The 14,338-nt window shown below is 41.1% G+C and overlaps 1 protein-coding gene across 2 annotated transcripts in view; it reads left to right on the forward strand.

Moving 5' to 3' along the window:
* The window catches only part of LOC122814000 (arginine--tRNA ligase, cytoplasmic-like), a 641,564-nt gene extending 627,775 nt beyond the window's left edge, over positions 1–13,789 (forward strand). For both annotated transcript variants that reach the window (XM_044086583.1, XM_044086582.1), the window contains exon 14: positions 13,178–13,789. In XM_044086583.1, coding sequence (XP_043942518.1) covers positions 13,178–13,284 — 107 coding nt within the window. In that variant the 3' untranslated portion in view covers positions 13,285–13,789. The remainder of the gene's footprint in view (positions 1–13,177) is intronic.
* Positions 13,790–14,338: the final 549 nt, after the last annotated feature.

Genomic DNA, 14,338 nt, shown 5'->3' on the forward strand with positions numbered 1-14,338 from the left:
TGTTTCTTACTGAAATTGGTGTGCCTTGTTTACTGTCACATAAACTAGATTCAGGCTTGCTGAATCTAGCTTTGTTTGTCTAACTTGAGCACTAATCCAGGCCTTCTTTTTTGGAGAAGGTTCCCCTGCACCCCAGTGGCAGCAGTGTGCAGTTAGAACTTGCCTGATTGAAGACTACAGGAACAATGCTCAGTTTTGAGATTTTTTTTACTGGCTAATTGGGTAATTTATTTAAAAGCCTTTTCTGATTGCTTGTAGTCATCTAAAGATGTTATTTTCTACTGTTTGTAGTCGTTTAAAGCTGTTTTAAGTGTATTTTTTACTGTTTTTGCCTTATCTTTTCAAAAAAAGTTTTTCCTTGTTTCCCACCTTTCTAAGCTAGTATAGTCCAGTTTTCAGGCTAGTGCTGAATTCAGGGCTATGTTACAAGTTTTTGAATTGCCCATACCTTACTTGGATAGAAGGAGGTTTCTCTCTTCACCTATGAAAGAGAGAGCTTTGAGCAGCCATCTGTCCCTGGAGGAATGGTTCCAGCCCAGAAGTTAGTAGTTTATAGACCATTTTGGGCTAATTTCTCTCTCTTTCATTTCCTTGCTGTAAAAATTGTGTTTGCACGGTTTTGCATATTCAGGCAGCGCCATTTAGTTAGGGCTAAATTATTCCCAGCTCCACCAAGTCTCCTCTTCAGTTTTTCCCTTGAAGGTAGTCTAACTCTCAACCTAAGCACTTAAAAAGCATCCTACAGTCCAGCACTTGCTCAGACCTAATAGCAAGCACTAATATACCCCGACACTTGATTGTCCATCAGGGCAACCCTCACCAACCAAGCGACTGAACAGCTCACCCTACTATTCAGGCATGACCAAAGGGCAATTTCAGGTATACTCTCCAGTCCAGCTGGTGAACCTGGGTATCCTGAGGCAAAGTTACAACTGTCTCATGTACACAGACAACCCTCTCCTCCAACCAGAAAATATTAACATATGCGAGAGATGCAATTATATAGCTAAATTGGAGGCTAAGCTCTCCCCATCCAAGACTGGAACAGGCAGTCGTGAGGAGAAGGTTAACACTTGCACCACACCTCCAGCCTCACACAGACATACTAAACCAGCACTGGCAAAAAATACACATAAATACACAAAATCATACTTGGACACCCTAAATAAAAACCTGCAAAAGCATCAGAGACCTCCAAAGCAGACACCCAAAAAACCTGCACCTCCCATCACAAACCAGACAACACATAAAACACAAAATCAGTGTGCCGCACAATCACAGCCCTTAAGGTGAAATAACATACCTAACACACTAGTAATAGGTGGCTCTATAGTCAGGAACACTGATGGTCCCACTCACTAGGCTGGACAAGGAGAAGGTTACTGTTAGCTGCCTGTCGGGAGCCAGAATCTGCCACATAACACAAGCACTCAGGTCACTCCAGAACAAGTACAAATATGACTCTGTCATTGTTCATGTTGGTGTGAATGACCTGAGATGTACCTCCCTGGACTACATGAAAAGAGACAAGGAAGAGCTCTCTGATCATGTAGCCCAGGCGGGTATGACCCTGACCCTGAGTAGCATCCTGCCCTCACCAAGAATGATACCGCAGTATAAAGAAAAAATGATCAATTTCAACAATCGGCTAAGCTTCTGGTGTTATTCAAAGGGGATCCAGTGTCTGTCAGCCTGGGACAACATGCGCGACAAGCCTCATTGCTTCACAAGAGACCACTTGCACCTGTCACCCCTAGGCTTTCGAATACTGACCATTGCTCTTGCTGCTCCTATAGTGCCTTTTTTAGGCAAGGCTCAAAAGTCAAACCCACCTCCGTAAATAACACAAATAAAAAATGAGGGTTATGTTACTCAGTGCCTGGAGTTTAAATCTCAAAATGCACATGCTTGAAGCACTCCTCAGTATGGAGAACATCGACATCTGTGCAGTAACTGAAACCTGGTTCAAGGCTCCACAGAGCACCCCAGCACTACCGGGCTACAACTCATACCACACATTTCGGCCACAGAACATGGACCGAAATACGATTCATCAAGGATACCTACACGTCCAGGTTAGTGGCGCAGCATGATACCTCTGAGATCATCCATGCGCAACTAACATCGGGCAAATCTGCAATACAAATTGTGGCCTGCTACAGATCACCCTCCATGACCCAGGACCACCACTCTGCCTTTCTGGAGACACTGGAAAATATGAAGGTCCTACTGAACACCCTGATATTGGGTGATTTCAATTACCCTACCGTTAACTGAGAAAACTACTCAAGTACAAACTCCCAGGTCCAGCACTTCCTGGAATTTATCAACTCAAATACCCTGGATCAGTTAGTAAACTCCCCTACCAGAGGTGAAAACATATTGGACCTGGTCATCACCAACATGGGCGACGGGTGTTCCGCACCGGAGGTCAACCCATCACTGGTTAGATCAGACCATAAAATAATCACTCTGGATGTCCACACCACCACCACCCCCAACCAAGGAAACCACAGTGAAAAACTTTTCTATAGCAAGCTTCACCTTACTTAAGACAGAGGTAAGTTTTACAGCCCCCACGTTAAAGAATAACAGTGTCCAAGATGCAGGAACCTTTACAAATGCACTCTATGAGCACCTACAAGGATGCATGGATCATGCCATCCCTAGCAAAACCAAGACTCACTCCCCTAAGAGAAGGAAACCAGTCTGGTGGACCCTTGCCATAAACAAGCTATACAATAGAAGGAGGAAACTAGTTCAGAAAAAAAGCAAATCCCAAGAAGGAAAGACATCCCTGATCAGTATCAGTAAGAAACTAAGGTCCCTCATAAAATCATCCAAGGCTAACTTTGAAAAAAAAATAGCCAAGGATTCGAAAGATAACCACAAAGCCTTCTTTAGCTATGTTAAGAATCTAAGTGGCAACTCACAGATATGCTCTGAGCTAGTGCAAAATAGCACAAAATATACTGAACCTACATATTGCCAACATCCTGGCAGATAGATTCAGTGCAAACTTCACCCCCCTCTCACCCCCAAAAGGGCCCACAACAATGCCGGAAAAGTGCAGTGTCCTGGAAATGACAGACGCACAGGTGAAAACAGCCCTTTCAAAAGCCAAAAGCACAGCGTCATTGGGGCCAGATGGTGTTCCAGACTGCGTCTTGCACGAACTACAGAATGAACTAACCCTCCACATCACAAGATGGGTTGCCAACTGGCTTACAGACAGAACTCACACTGTAAGAACAGCGGGCTCCAGGTCCGACTCTAAACCAGTCACAAGTGGTGTCCCACAAGGCTCAGTCCTGGGACCCATACTGTTCGGCATATACTTCTCAGAAGTACAGGCAAACACAGGAGGACTATGGCTAACCAAGTTCACTGATGACTGCAAATTGGGAGCCATAATTGACTCTCTGGCTGACATGGACATTCTCTAAAAGGGCCTTACTGAGACGGACTCCTGGTGTCAAAGCCATGGTTCCAAGCTAAATGCCAAAAAATGCATAGTCATCCCATTTGGGAAAAACAAAACACCCATGAATTACCACATAGGGGGCAGCCCCCTTACTACAGAAGAGGTAATAAAAGATCTGGGGACAAAGGTAGATAGTAATCTCTCCTTTGACAATCATATTGCCAAAGTAATTAAGAAATCCTTCTATGTAACCCATCTAATTACTAAAGGGTTTGCATCTAAAAATAAAGAGGTTATAGTGCCCCTCTACTCGTCACTCATCAGACTCATCATAGAGTACAGTGCTCCATTTGGGATGAACCTTGCAAAACACTTCCAACAGCTGGAAAGACCACAAAAGTACCTCACCAAGAGGATTAATGGCCTCAAACATATGTCATATGCAGCCAGATTGGAAAAACTTTGGCTGTACTCATTGGCATATCGTTTACTCAGAGGTGATCTCTGCCTGACTTACAAAGCCATGTCCAACTCAGAAATGATGGACATGCTCCACCTAAAGAAATCCAAGTCACTGCGAGCCACTTGCTCTAGTGAGCTAAACCTCGCCACAACAATAAATAGAACACGCTGGAGGGATAGATTCCTGTCACAGAGACTCCCCATGCTTTGGAACAAAATTTCTAACTACATTAGGCAGAGCCCCTCACTAACACTCTTCAAGAGAAGCCTTGACAAGTGGATGAGTAGCAGAAAATACACCCCTGGGATCACTTCATTGGCTCTGCTTGACAGAGGCTCAGTTAATTAATCAATTGGGTGGCGAAAGCCGACACGCTCTGGCTAGGCTTATAAATGCCCTCGGGCAGATAGCCTAGTACCTACCTATGGAAGTTTACTGTTTCTCATGATAAGCCCATTTTCAATGTGAGAATGTTTTGTTTTGTTGAGAAAATAGCTGTCCGTATATTTCTATAAAATTTGAAATAAAAGTTTTAAATGAAATACAAACCTCTGTGATAACTGTAAAAGTAAAGAAAACAGTGTGTGCACCGACAGGTTTGAACAATAATTATGGGAGAGACAACCAAGTAATGGAATAGTGGCATGGCTGGCGGGGGCTCGATTCATTATCCTGCAAAGTGCCCCATTTGTCCCCAATCTGTTTCTGTTGACACTGGAGGTATATGCTGCAACAATACAGCCTTATTAGGCATTCAAGTAGGTCAGACCTGTACTGGGTAATGTCAGATGAGATAGCTATTATTAATAGCACAGAAGACTTAGAAAGCTCAAAAATGAGATGTTGGATAATCCAATCATGTAAGTAGCCCTCCCCCCCCAAAAAAAAACAGTATGCTGTGCATAGTAATTTTTCTGATTTTTGTGTGACTTGTGGATTGTTCAACAAAAGCTGTTCAGCATTCATATTGGTTTTAATTGTTTTGTTTTATTCATTTCACAAAAGATCAAATTCATTGATTAATAGACTCGGATTATGTAATATAGTCTAAACATGTTCCATGTCAGTGATAGATTTTTACAGCACCTTCTTCACAGCCTGCAGCAACTGCAAAGGGGTTGACATTGTTCAGGTCATACCGTCGACATTATTTGGAGAGATGATCAGAATCATCTGATCTTCAGCTTTCATTATGTCGTTGTTGCTACATATCACTGTGATACAGTCTTCTTTACAAGATCAGATTGTAAAGGATTTCACCATTTAGTTAAAAAATATTACTCTGGCAGATAGTGCAGAGGACTAAAACTCCAGTATTGGAGACTGCTGCACATCCCCTACTGTAATGTCTTCCTTGGTAAGGTCAGACCACAAAATGGTCTCCTTTGAAGTAAAAATAAAACCTGGAACCCCAACTAAACCTGGTTTATTCAGGAACTACTGTAAAGCTAACTTCCTGCTATTAAGTGATAACCTGGCAAAATTTCAATCCCCCCATAAAACCTGAGAACACTGCTGCCTATGCAGAACTGTTCACACTGATACAAAAATGTTCTCCAGGAAGGGCTGTCACAGACAAATGACTGGTGTCAGAGCCATGAACTAAAACTAAATGCCAAGAAATGCGTAATAGCATCTTTTGGGACATCATCCACTCCTTGTAACTACTCCAGGAAGGGCGGTCACAGACAAATGACTGGTGTCAGAGCCATGAGCTAAAACTAAATGCCAAGAAATGCATAACAGTATCTTTTGGGAAGTCATCCACCCCTTGTAACTATCATAGTGAAAACACACCCCTTAGAGATTACCCAGTAGTCAGAGACTATGAGGGACACAGACAGTAATCTAGCCTTTAACCATCACTTATCTACAGTAGTGAGGAAATCGTTCTATGTTGCGCAACTTATAAACAAAGGTATGGCATCTAGGTCCAAGGAGGTCATTATTCCACTGTATTTGGCATTCATCAGCCCTCCCATTGAGTACAGTGCTCCCTTTGGTATGTACCTAACCAGACATATCCAACAACTGGAACATCCACAGCAGTTCCACACTAAAAGAATACATAGTGCAAGTAAAGTATCCTATGCAGCTTGGCTCAAGGTCCTACCCTGTATTCTGTTTTCTAGATGATTTTGTGGGGGGATCTATGCATGGCATACAAGGCATTGTCAGAGCCCACTCTGATGGACCTCCTGCATATACACAAAACAAACAGCACCAGAATTACCCATTCTAAAGACTTAAACCTTGCCTGTGATATAAATAGAACCTGCTGGAGAGATAGGTATGTATCCCAGAGACTACCCCATCTCTGGAACAGGCTCCCCATCCATGTGAAGCAGGGTTCCTTCCTAACTCAATTCAAGTGCAAATTGGACAACTGGATGGGGAAGAGGAATTTCATCCCTAGTTTGGCACCCATGTCTCTAATGGACACAGGCAGCATGTAATGGTTCACCTTCCAGCCCCCTGCTTGTAAATGTTTCATCTCCCAAGCCCCTGCTTACACTTATCAAGGGTATCGGAACTTGTCAGAGAGATTTGGGATGCATGGCTAGGCTTAAAAAGGTGCTTGTGGTCATTAGCCTAGTAAATACCTATGAACCTCGGAACTTATTAATGAGCTGTATCCAGTGGCAAGAGTGCAGGGTTTGAATCTTTCCACCTCCATTTGCCTACTGTGTGACACTACACAAATCACTTAACCAGACACATTTGGGCTGGGCTCCTTAATGGTCTCCAGGAGTGCATGCCTAGTAACTATGAACCTGTTGTCATTTGCCAGCCATTCCCTGTCTGGTTCAGGAAATGTTATGGCAATAGAATCACCACACCAATATTTTTTAATGTATCAGATCCAATTTATTCTTTAAGGGCAGAAGACACTACATTTGTAGATGAAGCAATGAAATGTAAAGTTGTTTCCAAAAGCAGCCTCTGCATTAGTAACAGTTCTCTTGAATGTAGAATTATTCAGATGACTTTTACTTCTGCAGAGGTTGTGTTTATTGACTGATATTGGCGGATTATAAGAATAGCAGTTTGAATTACCTTTTATGGTTGAAATGTTCTGAAATGGCAAACACTTCACAGCTGTCTGTTCTGAAAAGGGTAGTTTTGTCATTATTGGTTAATACATTTTGTTTCACTGCTTACTGCAAAAAAAATGTTCAACACTATGAATCTAAAACACTCTAGCAAATGTTGCTATATTAAACAAGGAATGTAATATAATACAATCGGGAAGGTGAATCAAAGAATACATGCATTTATGCATGGTCCTAAAAAACTTATGTAGGGAGCCCATGGTTTGAAAATAGTCTGGGGCCCAATGTACACTTCATCTGCTACTGGGGCCCAAAGTACATTTCATCTGTTACTGGCCAGATACCTTTTCAGTGACTGTTATCCATGTGAGGCTGTTTTGTTTAACAAATGGATATCGGTGTTTGTGTTATAAAATTTGAAATAAAGTTTTAATGTAATCCAAATGTCTGCAGTCATTGTAAAAGTAAAGTTGAAAATACTGTACATATTGACAGCAGGTTTGAAGAATGTTTTTGGCAAATGGGGGGAGACCGCAAACAGTGGGACACTGGAATAGTTATGAGGGGTTGGATCGTTACCATGCCTTGGACCCCATTTGATCATGATTTAGCTCTGCATACAGCTGCAAGAAATAAGACAAAGGGCTGATTGTAGGTAATGTGAACAGAAGTATTGTGAGAGCAGACATTTCTAGATCATGAAAGTATTTGGGTTATTATGTTTATGCATTAAATGAGTAAGAACTATTATTACAGCATAAATCTTCTTCTTTCGGCTTTTTCCCAGTTAGGAGTCGCCACAACGGATCACCTGTCCACTCATGATTGGCAGTAGAGTTTTGCAGTGTTGAGTTGCCAGCCCAGCATCCAACCTTCCACAGAAGGCACACACTCACGCACTCACATCTAGGGCCAATTTTGAGTGTCCAATCCACCTACAGCATGTCTTTGGGATGTGTGAGGAAACCAGAGCACCCAGAGGAAATCCACGTGACCACAGGGAGGACATTCAGACTACACACAGAAGGCACCCCAGCTGAGGATCAAACCAGAGAACCTCTTGCTGTGAGGCAGCAACGCTAACCGCTGCACCATTGTGGCCGCCCCTATCACAGCATAAATCTGTTACTGGAAAACTGGTGTTATGAAATGTTCTTATTTCAAATTTTAAGTATAATAAAATGTAAGTAATTAAGAAAAAGGTATATTTTCACCACTAAAATAAGCAAAAGGAACATTAAAGTGTTGTTTCTGTATACAGTGATTGATGTGTATGATATATAATTACACTGTGCAGGGACCTTATATGAACAGTGATTGACCTTATATGAGGTAAGTATAATAAAGCAAGTTTCATATGAGAGGAACACATTTTTCTACCTAAGGTTATTGTTATATCACCAAAATATTTTAAAAATAATAGCTTTATGCTGCGCAAAGTTTACATTATTGAAGTAAAACAGTGCTTCACATAACTTTGTTAGTACAATATTTTAATTACCGTTCTAAACAGTTCTGGCCTATGAAACACGATGTATAATTTACAGTACTTTCATGAGTTACATGTATATGCTTTAGAATCACAAAACATGAGTCCTTAATTCAAGTTTGATTACAATTGCAGAAAATAAGTATAAAATGGATCAGGCCATTCTTTAACATGCAGCCACACTTAAAGCATTATTAACTGTCAGATGGATAACTGAGACACAGTTACACTGACAGTGAACAGTAATGGATCAGGCCATTCTTTAACATGCAGCCACACTTAAAGCATTATTAACTGTCAGATGGATAACTGAGACACAGTTACACTGACAGTGAACAGTAATGGATCAGGCCATTCTTTAACATGCAGCCACACTTAAAGCATTATTAACTGTCAGATGGATAACTGAGACACAGTTACACTGACAGTGAACAGTAATGGATCAGGCCATTCTTTAACATGCAGCCACACTTAAAGCATTATTAACTGTCAGATGGATAACTGAGACACAGTTACACTGACAGTGAACAGTAATGGATCAGGCCATTCTTTAACATGCAGCCACACTTAAAGCATTATTAACTGTCAGATGGATAACTGAGACACAGTTACACTGACAGTGAACAGTAATGGATCAGGCCATTCTTTAACATGCAGCCACACTTAAAGCATTATTAACTGTCAGATGGATAACTGAGACACAGTTACACTGACAGTGAACAGTAATGGATCAGGCCATTCTTTAACATGCAGCCACACTTAAAGCATTATTAACTGTCAGATGGATAACTGAGACACAGTTACACTGACAATGAACAGTTTGTAGTTTGTCATTTTTGATTTTTGAAAAGGGGAATTTCTGACTTTAAAAATTGTATATAGCTTTTTAAATTTTTTTAAGAAATGTGTTAGTATAAACAAGTTTGCTTGTAAATTTATTGAGAGATGTCAATAAAAAAATAAACTTTTTAAGAAGTGGCAGCCCTGCTACAGGATTTCCATTTTTCCTTGCTTAGTGGCTCCCCAGGTGACAAGATAGTAAGATAGTCTCACTTGTCATGTGGAAGACATGGCAGAAGCTGGACATGGTAGTACCTGTGCCAGGGAGATCAGCTAGGATCCCCTAGCTTCCCAGATGCCATGCATGCTGGGAAAGGCTTCCCTAGTCAACTCAGTAATGGTGGTAGTTGTTCTCAAAAGAGAATTCCATGAGTGTCCTGTGTCCATCCATTAGCTAAGAAGTTATAAAACAGGAAAAAAAAGTTGGTGAGTGCATGTATGTATCCAGTACATTCTGTATCAGGGCAATACAATTGTTCAAGGTACTAGATCAGATTTCACTGTGCTTTGATGAAAAGATGTGTAGCACATTGAAAATGGTACTGCATAGCAACCTATACAGGAAAACTGAGTACCATCCAATAACCATACCTAACGTATCCAGCCTGTCTGTGAGACTTGCATTTAATGCCTTCAATGGAGTAGCCTGAGCAGCTGAATCAATGTAATTTAGTTGACAACTTAAAGGCGCCCTTCCCCAATGCCTCCTTTAAAGGAGGTGCATTTGTACTCCTCAGCTGAAAGCTAAGCTACAGAGAGGTGAGCGGGAAGGCATAATACCCATGTCTGTTAACATCAGGTCCTCCACACCTAGGAGCACCTTTTTCTATAAATAGAGGAGTGCCTCAAATGTGTGGTTTGAAAGAGCCAACAACAGGATTTCAGACAGCATTCCAACAGAAAATAATGTAGAAAAAGAGATATCCACAACAGGCATTGTCTTGGAGATAACAGAATCAAAGGTTCTGCAGACCTCCCCACAATAGTCAACAGCAGAATCCTTGGGGACTTAAACAGCTGTCTCACTCTGTAGGTAGACAGAGGTCATGTCTTCATGTATTTCCTTATATGGCAGGTCATCTTACAGGACAAATGGAAATCATGTTCATAGGCTACATTGTACCATTCCTTTGCCCAACACAGCAGATCTCCTTCTCTCTTCCAGATGTCTCACCCCATCAGAGAGCACCAGAAACGAGGTCTTAAACTCCTTATACAAAAGTCCATCTGTACACCCAACCAGAAAGGATATGGATAATGTTTAAGCTTCTTTTTGGTTCCAGAAAAAAAAAAAACATAATGCACCTCAAACATATTCTGGACCTCTGAATGACTCCAAAGCTCTTCAAATAAAATTCATCAGATATAAATGCAGTAAATAACCCCCGCATAGTGACATCATAACACTCATTAAAACAATTGAAATAATTAATAGTAGCAATTAAATAATTAAAACAATAAGACCTGATGAAATGATTGTTATCATTAAGCCCAAATCTATGGGCTTGCAGTTTCATCACTTACTTCCCTTTCCTGCAATCTCAATCAGTTAATTGAAAAGACAATGTTCTGGATAACCTTGCTTCAGTTTGTCCTTCCTTGCCTAGTGTAAAGAGACTGTATGTGCTCTTTATACCATTACAATGCATACCTGCACATAAAGATAGCCAAGGAGTTTGGGAGTTTTCTGCATTTCAGGATAGGAACCATTCATTATCTATTCAGGGCCCTTCCATTCAGCTTCACTACAGATACCCATGATACTTGGGACCCAAATGGTTTGGGGTGCGACACTAGGCTTGTAAGGGCTCGTGGTTGTTATCCTAGTAATGACCTATGACCCTATGAACAGCCTGTAGAGTGCTAAACAAATGCATGGCAGCTCATCTCCGACAGTTGGTAACTAAAGCATTCCTTGTCCAGTCAACTGGCTACTAGTTGTTACCACTTGAGAGTTACTAATCCAAGCATGAGTCAATCTACACAGCTGAGCTGTTGCATTTCTTCTGGATCTCAATGATGCAACACTTATTGGGTGCTGCTTAGGCATTCTACTTTCTATTGCTAGCCTTCCACAGGTCATATTCCTTTCCTTACAAACTCAGGTGTATCTCTTTCTCTTCTCATAGACAGCAGTGACATCTCTTTGCCTCAAGGTACTAAGCTTAATAGCAGCCACAATTTTCTTCATGCCATTCACAAGTGTTTTTTATGAGGGTCTTACATCGGACTCTCAAAACACAGTGGTCTCAGAATACAGATCTCATGACATTTCAAATGCAGATTACTTAGGTATGAAGACCACTGTGGCTCTGTGTAGCCTCTAGATTGCTCCCACCTTGAGCCTGACAGTAATGAAAATCCCACACCATTATCTTTCTCGCTTTAGTTTTACTTGTTTTAAACCACACAAAATTATGATCACTCTTTGCTCTCTTAAGATGTACGTGCATGACACCTTTTCCTTTCTGGTACAGTCCTGCAACAGTTGGTTGATTACATTATGGTCCAAGACCTCATTCAACTCTGGCTCCCTGTCTACCATGCAGCTTATTATTCCCCACTCTGCGCCTGGCAGATTAGATCCCCTAAGATTATTACCCTCTTCCTGCTATCACGTTGCTTTATTCTCTCCTCCAGCCTGTCATTCCTCTCTCATGTTGAGTCTGGTAGTTAATAAACTGTATCATGTTGTATTTGGTAGATGATGCACTGTGTCTTGATGTGTCTGATGGATGATATACTGATATTGTATTTGGTAGATGATGCACTGTGTCTTGCTGTGTCTGGATGATATACTGTATCGTGTTTGGTAGATGATACATTGCATGTTGTTGTGTCTGATGGATGATACACTGTGTCTTACTGTGCCTAGTGGATAATATACTGTATTTTGTTGAGTCTGGTGGATAATATACAGTGTCATGTTTACTCTGGTGGATGATATATTGTGTCATGTTGAGTCTGGTGGATGATACACTGTATCTTGCTGTGTCTGATGGATGATATACTATAGCATGTTGTGTTTGGTAGGTGATACATTGTATCTTGCTCTGCCTAGTGGATGATATACTGTATCTTGTTGAGTCTGGTGGATGATATGCTTTATCAGTCTATCAGCTATGTACCCTTTCTCTACCTTAACCACCAGGTCATTTAACCTAGCTTCTAATCCTAGCCGTACCCTTGCCACATTCTTGGTTTGATGTCCTTTGTCCTCTTTGACCTCACTTCTGATTCTCTCCGTCATACAGTATTCATTTAATACTATAGAACAACTTCACTCCCATTTCGCCCTTCTGTGTCATTTCTGAACAGACTGTGTGAATACACAGCCATGCCCCACCCTTTTGTTATTGGACAATGTTTTTGTGACAACAGCAATGTTTACCCTCCCCTTATCTTCAAACCCCATGCTACTGACATTGCAGAGACCTTTTTCCTTGCCTTGATAACATTTAAAGCAATGCCACAACCTTCACTTATCAAAGAATACCATTGTGTTACCAGTGACAGAGCTTGCATTAACCATCTGCTACCAGTGACAGAGCCTGCATTAACCATCTGCTACTAGTGACAGAGTTTGCATTAACCGTCTGCAGATGTAGTAGTTGTACATTGATGGGAAGTGCACACAAATGGTCTGTCATACTCTTCCTGCCATTTCCTAGGAACTTGTTTACCAGAATATATATTTTTGATCTGTTGTTTGTGAGGATCTGTTCATGAAGGCAAGAACTGTTAACATTTTACTGGAATCAAATGACTGAATTGACTTTGGTTAGCCCTTTTAATCTGTAAACAGAAAAACACTGCTCAGTTATATTACATTTTATTACTGATCAGTTTGATAAAGTTCTTGAAAGCTGAATTTAATCAGCATACTAATTTTCCTGCTTACATTTCAGATGAGGTTAAGGTGAACATGTCGAGGATATTGCTGTGTGAAGCCACAGCTGCTGTCATGGCACAAGGATTCAAACTCCTAGGCCTTAATCCTTTGCAGAAGATATGAATCCTGCAATCCTTAAGGTGCAGCAAATCTTCACACTTACCAAAACTTTATATATCAAATTCTATTTTTTATTACTGTTTTTAGTTTTGGTGACTTTTACTTTAAGTTGTGAAAATTAACCTAAAGATCGTTAGTTTTGTTGGTGTTGATGTTAATGCACATGGTTTACTTTTTACTACTGCATTGTGTTAAATTTTTATGCAGTATGCACATCGCTGATTAATTATATCAAAGATTAAATAAGGTAGCCTGTTGCTACAAGAGTCTTGATAAAACTTGGTGAACTGCTGGCAGCCATTTATCCACAAGCCTTCTGATAGTAAAACCAATGGTCACTTTTAGGGACTGCAAGCTCATATAACTACTTTGCTAAATTCTTTAAAGCTTAATGATGCTGGCAGGAACAGAAGACAGTGCAGCTTCAAGCCATGCTAATCAGGTCACAGCAGCTCTGTATTTTGAATGCTGCTCCAATTAGAAAAGAGGAGAGCTGCTAGGTCCAGCAGAAAAAAAAAGTCAGCAGAGAACAGGAGATGGCCAATCGTCAGCAGAGAACAGGAGATGGCCAATCAAGAAACTGCCCAAAGATCAGTCAGGAAGTAGCAACTCGACATCCTAACTTGTCGGCAAAAGGGAAGGCAGTTTAAAGGTAGACGAATGCCAAAGATGTGAAATAGGCGAACAGGTGGAATCTCACAAGTGGTCGCAGGCAGAGACTGAAGTCACACAAGAACACTCTTCACAGCTAAAATCATTACTGCTTATTAGCTCTTGTAGGAGCAGAAGATTGTGCAGTTTCAAGTTATGCTAATGGGAGCTTGGAGGCACTGATTTTCAGCTACCACTGTGCCAGGAACATAGCAATGCTTCCAGATGTGCCTGAAGAACCAGTCAGCAAAGATAAGGACAACAAGAGGTGGACAGTTAGAGGAATACCTTAGAAGATAGAGCTGAAAGGAGCAGCTCGGTGACAAAATGTGGGGATCAGAACAAACTGGCTGCCAGAAATATAAAGCAGGTGAACTGGCTAATCTCTCAACTTCCCATAAGTAGA

This window comes from Protopterus annectens, chromosome 10.part0 (assembly GCF_019279795.1).
Source record: "Protopterus annectens isolate FY-2018-M chromosome 10.part0, PAN1.0, whole genome shotgun sequence".
Lineage (NCBI taxonomy): Eukaryota > Metazoa > Chordata > Ceratodontiformes > Protopteridae > Protopterus > Protopterus annectens.